The sequence below is a fragment of the Barbatula barbatula genome, assembly GCF_947034865.1.
Source record: "Barbatula barbatula genome assembly, chromosome: 11".
Taxonomy (NCBI): Eukaryota; Metazoa; Chordata; class Actinopteri; order Cypriniformes; family Nemacheilidae; genus Barbatula; species Barbatula barbatula.
This window is the reverse complement of record NC_136774.1, coordinates 15,839,120-15,848,757: the sequence shown is the minus strand read 5'-3', so window position 1 is coordinate 15,848,757 and position 9,638 is coordinate 15,839,120. Positions and strand designations below refer to the sequence as shown.

The window sequence follows — 9,638 nt, the reverse complement described above, 5'->3', positions numbered from 1 at the left end:
TTGGTCAGCAAGTTTATGTTTCTGTGATCCTGTAAGAGTCAAGGTAGTTTGACACGTCACACTTCAGACAGCAGCAGAGATCTTCCTGCATTACAAATGTAACTTTTTAGGTTTCATTTTCAATATCAACCTGCCAAATGTTAGTAACTCCATTGTCCCGGAAGATTATTTAATAAATGCAATTCTTAGATTACATTCAACCGAAGCCATTTCCTGCCCTTTCATATGTGAAGGTTTGCACAAAATAAAACGATCTTCATATTTTTCAAATGCTCAAACAGTATTAATGTGCATGACTCATATTGTTAGTTTATTCTCTTTGATTACAGAGGGAATGAAAATTTGCAACATTAAGAATGTGAATCATGGAATGAGAAAGAGGCATCTGTCACTTGCTGTACATCACAGTTTACCACACGCCTTTGGATGATGTCGGTGACTCATTTCATAATACCTGAGTTTAGTCCACCTCCCCACAGATTTTTGTCATTATGCATATTATAGCGAAAATATGTTTTCGGCTACGCAGTGTAATAAACATTATAAAATAGGAAATTATTAGATTTTTCTACCCCTAGCTTTCCTCCTCATTTTGTAAGATACTGTACAACTGATTATACAAAATAAGCATTCATTGGGCTGAAATTAAATTACATAAGAGTTATTTATGTACAAAAGCAAACTTTTTGTAAGCACATAAGATACATGTGATTTAATGGCAAAGGCTCTGGCACATGGGATATCCCATGACCACAAACCATGTGACACAGAAAAGGGGACTATTGTAACTCTCATCTGTGCCCTGTAATACTGATTGGCAGTATTGGTTATTCGATATATACCGCTGGATAGGCCAACTCATGTAAATGTCAACCTAATGTCACTAGTACTGTCTTTAGCTATGCATTGCAACATGCATGGGTGGAAAAACCTGTCAAACAAGAAGGTATAACCTGAATTCCTCATTGGTGACTGTGGGCCTTACCAACTCGTTCTATTAATATTGAGAGCAATGCAACTTTAAAAAGTTGGTAAAGACAAAAACGTTTATTACCCCAAGTGCATCTTGTCTCATTGTTCCAAGGTTACCAGGATGTAGTCCATCTTGAACAGCTGCTTTGTAACAATGAAAATTATATAGCTATATAAATAAAGCTGACTTGACTTGACTTGGATCTGATGAAGAAAAACAATGACATGCTATTATATTCACTTCAAACTCAGCTGTTAATTTTAGGACCCCAGTATGGGTTGTATTTCTGTATTGTGAAATATAATCCTCTGTATGTTTATCATTTTGTAAGCCTAAACTGTTTTTCAGTATTTTTAATAAACTGTTCTCAAAGATAACAAGCAACTTCTAACAATGTGTTTGTCATACCCAGACCTTTAAAGGGATATTTTAACCAAAAATGAAAATTCTCTCGTCATTCACTCACCCTTAGATTGTTCCAAACCTGTATAAATTCCTTTGTTCTGTTGAACACACAGGAAGATATCTGGAAGATTGTCAAATCTGACCCCCATTGACTCCCAAAGTATTTATTTTCCCTGCTACGGCGGTAAATAATGGGAGAGATCTGACATTCTTCCCAATTTCTCTTGTGTTCAGCAAAACAAAGAAATGTTTACAGGTTTGGAACAGTCTAAGGGTGAGTAAATTACAGAATTTTCATTTTTGGGTCAAATATATATTTAACCAAAGCGTCAGCCTCGTGAAATCCAACGTGATAATGGCGTCCTCTTATGGTCATACGGCGTCAAGGCTGTTCAAAGTCGATTATGTTTAAGACGTACATTTATTTCAATTTATTTAATTTATTTTTATTTATTTCAATTGATTAGTATTTGTGTACGCACAGCACAGGTAGACACTGTAGTGTGCTCTTTATTAAAGTTCAGATCATGTGAATTTATTAAATTAGAAAAAAAAAATTTTGTCTCAATTTATTTTGAAAGCTACAAAGTTGATTCAACGACCACAATATGAATGTATTATTGTAACTTTACTATGTATATGATAATGTTTTATGAATATGTATGAAAGTGAATTATTAAGGTGCAATTTAAAAGAAACACGAAAAGTTTACGTGTTAAGCGATCACAAACGAAAACATGAATTTCCATGTCTCCGGTCCTACGTTTGGGTGTGTAGTGCGTCACGAGTCACGTGATAAAACCATGTCTAGAGCAGAAAGGGGAAATAACTTTGACAACTTTTAGATATATGACTGTGGACTTACCAAGGTATTCTTTCTCTTTCTTGTTTTATAATCACTGAAATTAACGTTATGTTCTCCACCATGCTAACTTTCATTCACATTAGCCAAACGGAGTATGTTATTCAGATACGATGCGGAAAAACGATCTTTTTGAATAATTGCGATGTGCTGACTGAAACTCGTGCCGCAGCATGCGTGTAGCGTTTCAACACATTTCCGACAGCAGTTGAGTTTATCGCACCATGTTCCTGTCAGTTGTAACGGTCATTTGATTGGTCATTGCTGATGCTTTATTTGCAGAGCAAGATGAGCGCATTTAACTTTGATCTCGGCCCGTTGAAAGAACCACTGGGATTTATACGTGTACTGGAATGGGTAAGTGCTTTGAAAGTTAAGGCCTATGTTAGAAACATTTAAAGGTGCTTTGCTTTTTTATGTCTTTAAAGTCAAACATTATATATGTAAAAACTCATAATTTGAGTCACATGCTAAAAACGGCTTTTTGTAGTTTACTTAAGGTCTTTCTTCAACTAGTTTAATGATGCAACGTGTGCAACACGTCATAATAAGAGTCAAAAAAGTACATTTTCGTGTCTCTATATAATTTATTCCTTTGTTTAATATTAGTAGATGAGGAAATTTTATACATAACTCACTATTATACAAATGTTTATATAATATATTGGTGTCCTATGCTCATAATTATCTCAGTGTTATATAATATTAGGCATTCTTTGTTTTTTTGTATAATGTTAAACACTGGTTCTCCAATTTTTGTTGTTGTAATGCCCCCTTTGTGTAGGAAGCATTGCGGCCCCCCAAATTAAGACTTAGAAAATATATTAAGACATAAAAATATATTCAATTATACAATGGTGGCTGGAATATCAATTATTTTGGTTGGTAGGATTATTTTTCTGATGTTTGATTGCATAACCTTTATGATTTCTAGATTTGTTAAATGCCACAAAATATGTAGCCCCCCTGGATCCATCTTGGGGCCCCCAGTTTGAAAACCACTTTCTTTCTACTTACTATCTGCTGTCTTGTTCTTTCTGTTTTATTGCTGCAGATATTCGCCATATTTGCATTTGCTTCAACGGGAGGGTATTCTGGCTCTTCAAGTTTCAACATCCTGTGTCACGGCAATGAAAGCTATGAAGTTATTGTACCCTTCAGCTACCCTTTTAGGTGAGCGTTGCTAAATTTGGGTTATACTGATTTTAAGATTATATAATACACTGACAGAGACTGTCCAATTCACAATACATTATTTCTGCGTTCATTATCTTTTAATAATACTAATTTACACATATTGTTTTATCAAATATTTATTTTATACAGGCTTAATAACCAGAGTTACAAAGTCCCAACCTGCAAGGTCAATGACACACAGTTTGATACCAGACATTTGATTGGAAATTATTCATCTTCGGCTGAGTTTTTTGTTGCTGTTGGTGTTTTGGCTTTTCTCTACTGCACTGCAACGCTTGTGTTGTACCTGGGTTACCAGCACCTTTACCGAGAGTCTCCCCGTGGCCCCATTGTTGTAAGTGTGTTTAAGTTCAATCAATACCTATTTTTAGAATTGTCTTGTTTTTGTGTTCATGATATGTGGGCTGGTATAATGGATGTCACATAAACAGATTCACACTTTACATATACATTTAGTCATTTAGCAAACGCTTTTATTCAAAGGGACCGGCAAAGAGTTCATGGAGCACTAAGCGATATGTCATACAGGAGCAATAATACAATAGGTGCTAATACAAAGTTACTAGTTTCAACAAAAGCTAGACCACTTTCTGTTGAGAGAAAGAGAGAGGGTTTGTGTACATTCTTTTTTTCTTTTCTTTTTCACTTTTGTATGGGAAATCAAATTACACATTTCCATTTGCATTTGACAAATTGGAACAAAATCAGAATACATTTGAGTTAAACTGAGTTTTGAAACTTTTCTGTGCTGTTGCAAATTGCTGTGTGGGGGTGAGAAGAGATTCTTTCACATTGGTATGTAAATTAAGAAACAGAGGGGTGTGCTTTTCCGACAACAGCTACGAATGTTTTTGAAAGCTCGAGGCTGGAGTAGATGCATCAAATGGTCTTTATTTCAACTGATTTAACTCATCTTCCTCAAAACAAAAGAATTGCAGGGCATGCTGGACCAATTGTGTGAAGTTAAGGTTTAAGGTAACTATATAGTTTGAAACTATATTGTAATTTGCCACATATAACTTTCAACAGGATCTGCTGATAACTGGGATCTTCATGTTTTTGTGGCTGGTTTCATCTTCTGCCTGGGGGAAAGGCCTCACTGATGTGAAATATGCAACTAGTCCCAATACATTTGTGTCCATAACTAAAGTTTGTATAACCAACAAATGCACAGCTGGGCACATTCCTCTAATGGGTCGTCTCAATTCCTCAGTGGTAAGAGCATTATAACGTATAACAAAATAAACAAATGGTTTTATACCAATTTTTTTCATATTTAATTTTAAAGTTAATTTGTTGTCATCTGTTATTTCTAGATGTTTGGATTCCTCAACCTTATCCTGTGGGTAGGAAACTGCTGGTTTATCTATAAAGAGACGCCATTCCACAAGGCAGGGAATCTGCAAGAGGGAACAGGACAACCGTAATTAAACAGCAAGTCCCATCTACATTCATCAAGCAGGTGTTGATGCAACACATCTCAGCCGACTGATCCTTGATATCCCAAAGGTGACTCCTGTCACAAAAGCACTATCAGCGGTCAGCATATTTCTGTACTGTTCTATAAAATTTGCACACTACAGCAAAGCTGTATATTTGGAAAATGTGCATTGTTATATTTTAAAGGTACAAATGCACCTGGGCACAAACCTGTATGTACGAAGTAAATTGTTACAGCGGTCATTAAAATGTTACATTTCATCTCTTCTGTGTTACTGTTGAGTTGTTGAAGTATTTTGACTCTGTAACAACACAAAAAAAATTACCAAATGTGTTTTTAATACCTTTAACTGAATGGGATTAAGTTGGATATAACCTGATTTTGTGAATGTTGTGTTTTCTTTTATAGAAATTGCTGTTGCACGTTCTTGTGTTTTCTCATTGCTGTTTTTATTCCACTTTGACCTTGTCATCTCACAAATATCTCCATTTTCTTCTTAAAATCAGTTTGAACCATGAACTTCGTTAAATTGTAAAAATGTTTACGTCAAATCGGGCACAAGTTTTTCACCTTTTTTGTATGAGTTACAGAAAAGTAGCGGATTTAATAAAATCAGAAAGGGTTTCATATTTGTTAAAATAATTATGTGGTGGTGTTACTTAAATGGTGTAATTCACACACAGATGATCCAATTGCAAAAATATTTCAGTGGCTGTCGATTATTATGTCGATTATTTCCTAAACGCGTGCGGACACGTTCATGAGCGATATTGAGTGAACGTGCAAAGTGACGTAGAAACGCGCTCCCGTCTATCTGCGTTTTGGCTAAAAGGCAAAACGCATACTTCCACTGGGCATGCGCACTTCAATAGAGGTTATGCATTGACGTCACTTTCCAACGTGAACACGGCCGGGACACGCCCCCCCCTGAACGCCAATTCACGTTCATCTGAGTGGTAAAAACTGGCTGAGGAGAATAGGAGACAAAGAAACCGGGACTAAAACACGCAATTATTTGCTGTATTACACAAGTAGGGTTAACTGCAGCCTGGAGCAATGGGCGTGCCAAAAGTTGAGGGTGTGGCAAACGGCATGGGGCGTGACAGAAGGTTTCTCATTGGTCTCGCCGAACAGTATGGGCGTGTCGAAAGGTTTTGCGAAAACTGCCTGCATGGCGCGGGTTACTGACGTCATCGCCACGGCAAGTTTAGGTTAAAGTTTGCAAAAACTGTAAGCAGTAAATATGAATTATATATACTTCCTTTCATCTTTTTTTCTCGCTTTCATTACTATTATTTTGTTTCAACATTTCATAGTATATTCTCATTTTTACATATTGTAGTCTTTTACGATTAAAATAGTTTATAAAACTTAATACTAAATATAGCGATCAAAAACAAATAGCAACTAATTTTAGGGTACAAAAGCCTCTTAACACAGTCGCACTATTTGTTTTTAGATAGGAGTTATTTAAAAGTTGTATTCGTTAACATTAAAGCACTTTGAAGTGAACAAACTACGAGCAGCTGTATTTTTATTAACTAATACTAACAAAGCTTAAAACAAATACTGTAACAAATCCATTAATCATAGTTAACGTTAATTAATACATTAATTTTAACAAACAAAACCTATTGTTATACCTTACCCTGAAAACAATGTTTTGCTTCATAGAGAAAACTAGTTAATAAAAACACCACAGAATTGAAGGGTTTAGTATCTTTCTGCTAAATGACAACCAATTTAGGAAACAGACACAGCTTTATTCACAAAAAAAAATCAGCTTTGTTTCCAATTCAAGTAAACAGAAACATTCAGCCACTCATTTTGTATTAGCAGTCCATTGAACAGAACCCAGCAAACTCTTTCCCTGAATAGAATGCTGTGAAGACCCCCTTCTTTCCATTGCCACTGTAGCCAAAGGTGTTTTTGTAGATGTTGTCACAGCAAGCGCACCTGGTGAGCTCAAACTCCAATCTGTATTCTTTTCTCACTTCTGGACTGACAGATTTCCAGTCAACGATACATAATTACGTTATATAAATCATAGATAAACATTACTCATCTATTGCACTGTAACTTCAATAACTGCATTAACTAATCTACTGCTCTGTAACCTATAAACTGCATTAACTCATCTTCTGGACTGCAACCTATTAACTGCACTAACTCGTATACTCCACCGTAACTTTAATAACTGCATTAACTCATCCACTGCACTGTAACTTCAACAACTGCATTAACTCACCTATTGCACTGCAACTTTAATAGCCAATGTCAATAATTTATGCATAACTAAGTCACTTGCACTATTTTAGTCTAAATTATTATCTGTTCATATCCACCTGTACATTAATGTTCATAGTATATAGTCATCTGTATATATTATTCATAGTATATACCTTCTGTCATATTTTCATAGAACATTCCTACTGCAAAATATTTTTATAATCCATGCCCACTGTATTATATTCTCTCATATTGTATTCTGTATTCATTCTAACTGTGTATCCTGCACTTGCTAACTGCACTTCTGGTTAGACCTAAACTACATTTCGTTACACTGTACTTGTATATGTGTAATGACAAAAAAAGTTGAATCTAATCTAATCTAATGATTAATTGCACCATATCTTGCCGCCGCCATCTTCTTTGGCTAAAGGAAATTACTTACCACTGTAGTGGCTTTTTTCCTCTTAAAGTTTGGCACGGTTTGCAAACCAACTGATAAGTGCTTTACCGCCGCCTGCTGGACTGGAGTATGGAACAAAAGTTTAACGCTGATTGGCCAATACAGCAAAACTCCTTTCACCAATCAGAAACCTTTTGGCACGCCCCTACCTTTTGACACGCCCCTACCTTTCAGCACGCCCATTGCTCCAGGCTGCAGTTACCCCTGTCTCGTATTACAAGCAGCTGGACTCGACGACGGTGATCCACGGTCAGGGTATATTCTGGCAAACAGTTTCCCGATCAAGTTTCGCAATCGGCAAAGCAGCTGTAGCACACGCCGTTTTCCAACACACGATGGGTTATTCGCAAAGCAAAACGTACCTGGCCGCCTCCACAGCGCTGTACTATGGATTCGAATAGAAAGCGAGAAGATTAAGACGTAAGAGGCGGGGCAACTGTTTGAAAATTTCAAAATAATGTATGAATGAAAAATGCTAAAGTAGCATGTTAATAAACTGGTGGCATATGGCGTTACGTTCTTATTTCACATTTGAATACTTTGACTTATTTATCAAATCTGTAAAAACTGAACAGCACAATTTCAATGTAGACCTTTTTTTATTATTGTAATGTAAATTAATATATATTTTAATGACTACCACATGCTGAACAATGATGATGGCGCCTGAAATCGTGTTTTTTTGTATAATGTTATCATGTTTGTAATTGTTTTTAATTGCGTTAGTTTGCTGTATTTTTTGTTATTATGGTTAAAATCAAAACGATCCAACTGCAGTGAGAATAACATTTATTGTAAGGCAAAATACAAAAGCATAATTTTCTCTCTCTCTCTCTCTCTCTCTCTCTCTCTCTCTCTCTTCTCTCTCTCTCTCTCTCTCTCTGTCTCTGTCTCTGTCTCTGTCTCTGTCTCTGTCTCTCTGTCTCTCTGTCTCTCTGTCTCTCTGTCTCTCTGTCTCTCTGTCTCTCTCTCTCTCTCTCTCTCTCTCTCTCTCTCTCTCTCTGTCTCTCTCTCTCTCTCTCTCTCTCTCTCTCTCTCACTCTCTCTCTCTCTCTCTCTCTCTCTGTCTCTCTCTCTCTCTCTCTCTTCTCTCTCTCTCTCTCTCTCTCTCATCTCTGTGTCTCTCTCTCAAGATTCAAGATTCAAGATTCAAGATTCAAGATTCAAAAAAGCTTTATTGGCATGATAAAAAGTGTTTTACATTGCCAAAGCAGGAAGATTAAATATAAACATTCTGTATAAAATAAGAGTATCCTATATAAGAAACAATATGTACACATCAATACAGACATAAAAGTGCGAAGTATTGACAAAAGTTCTTAGTGAAAGTGACAGGATCCTGTCATAAGAGTCAGTTTGTGTGTGTTGTGTCAGTGTTGTGTGTTTTGTGTCAGTGTTGTGTGTGTTGTGTCAGTATTGTGTCAGTGTTGTGTGTGTTGTGTGTGTTGTGTCAGTGTTGTGTCAGTATTGTGTCAGTATTGTGTCAGTGTTGTGTGTGTTGTGTCAGTGTTGTGTGTGTTGTGTCAGTGTTGTGTTGTGTGTGTGTTGTGTCAGTGTTGTGTGTGTTGTGTGTGTTGTGTTGTGTGTGTTGTGCTGGTTGTTTCTCTTCTGTCGTGACAGGGCTTTTCTCCCAGTATGTATGAGATCTTGTCCTGTTATAGAAACTGGTTGAAGTCTTTGTGGAAGTTTGTGAACTGGGGGAAGAATGTTTCTCTGATGTCCGTATAGTTTGGACACGAGGTTAAGAAGTGCAGCTCTGTTTCCACTTGTCTCTGTGTGCAGTGTGGACACAGTCGCTCTTCTCTTGGAGTCCATGTCTGTCTGTGTCGGCCCGTCTCCACAGTGAGCTTGTGTTCACTGAGTCTGTACATGGTCAACACTTTTCTTAGTTCTCTCTCTGTGTGTCTCTCTCTCTCTGTCTCTCTCTCTGTCTCTCTCTCTCTGTGTCTCTCTCTCTCTCTCTGTGTCTCTCTCTCTCTCTCTCTCTCTCTGTCTCTCTCTCTCTCTCTCTCTCTCTCTGTGTCTCTCTCTCTCTCTGTGTCTCTCTCTCTCTCTGTCTCTCTCTCTC

General features: G+C 36.8%; 1 protein-coding gene across 2 annotated transcripts; it reads left to right on the top strand.

The window, feature by feature from the left end:
- Positions 1–2,123: 2,123 nt before the first annotated feature.
- sypl2b (synaptophysin-like 2b) lies at positions 2,124–7,491 on the top strand. 2 transcript variants are annotated; one of them, XM_079466720.1, is made up of 6 exons: positions 2,124–2,247; positions 2,523–2,597; positions 3,295–3,413; positions 3,567–3,771; positions 4,467–4,652; positions 4,754–7,491. In XM_079466720.1, the coding sequence occupies exons 2-6, from the start codon at positions 2,529–2,531 to the stop codon at positions 4,862–4,864; spliced, it is 690 nt and encodes a 229-aa protein (XP_079322846.1). In that variant the 5' UTR covers positions 2,124–2,247; positions 2,523–2,528; the 3' UTR covers positions 4,865–7,491. The 2 variants fall into 2 exon arrangements, with proteins under 2 accessions (XP_079322846.1, XP_079322847.1); XM_079466721.1 differs by lacking the exon at positions 2,124–2,247 and having other exon boundaries at positions 2,406–2,597; positions 4,754–7,486.
- Positions 7,492–9,638: the final 2,147 nt, after the last annotated feature.

Bases quoted from the DNA above. Each gene is read 5' to 3' on its own strand.
- sypl2b (XM_079466721.1), top strand. From the start codon at position 2,508: ATGCTTTATTTGCAGAGCAAGATGAGCGCATTTAACTTTGATCTCGGC. The intron at 3,414-3,566 runs GTGAGCGTTGCT...TATTTTATACAG, and splicing joins CCCTTCAGCTACCCTTTTAG to GCTTAATAACCAGAGTTACA. The intron at 4,653-4,753 runs GTAAGAGCATTA...TGTTATTTCTAG, and splicing joins GTCGTCTCAATTCCTCAGTG to ATGTTTGGATTCCTCAACCT.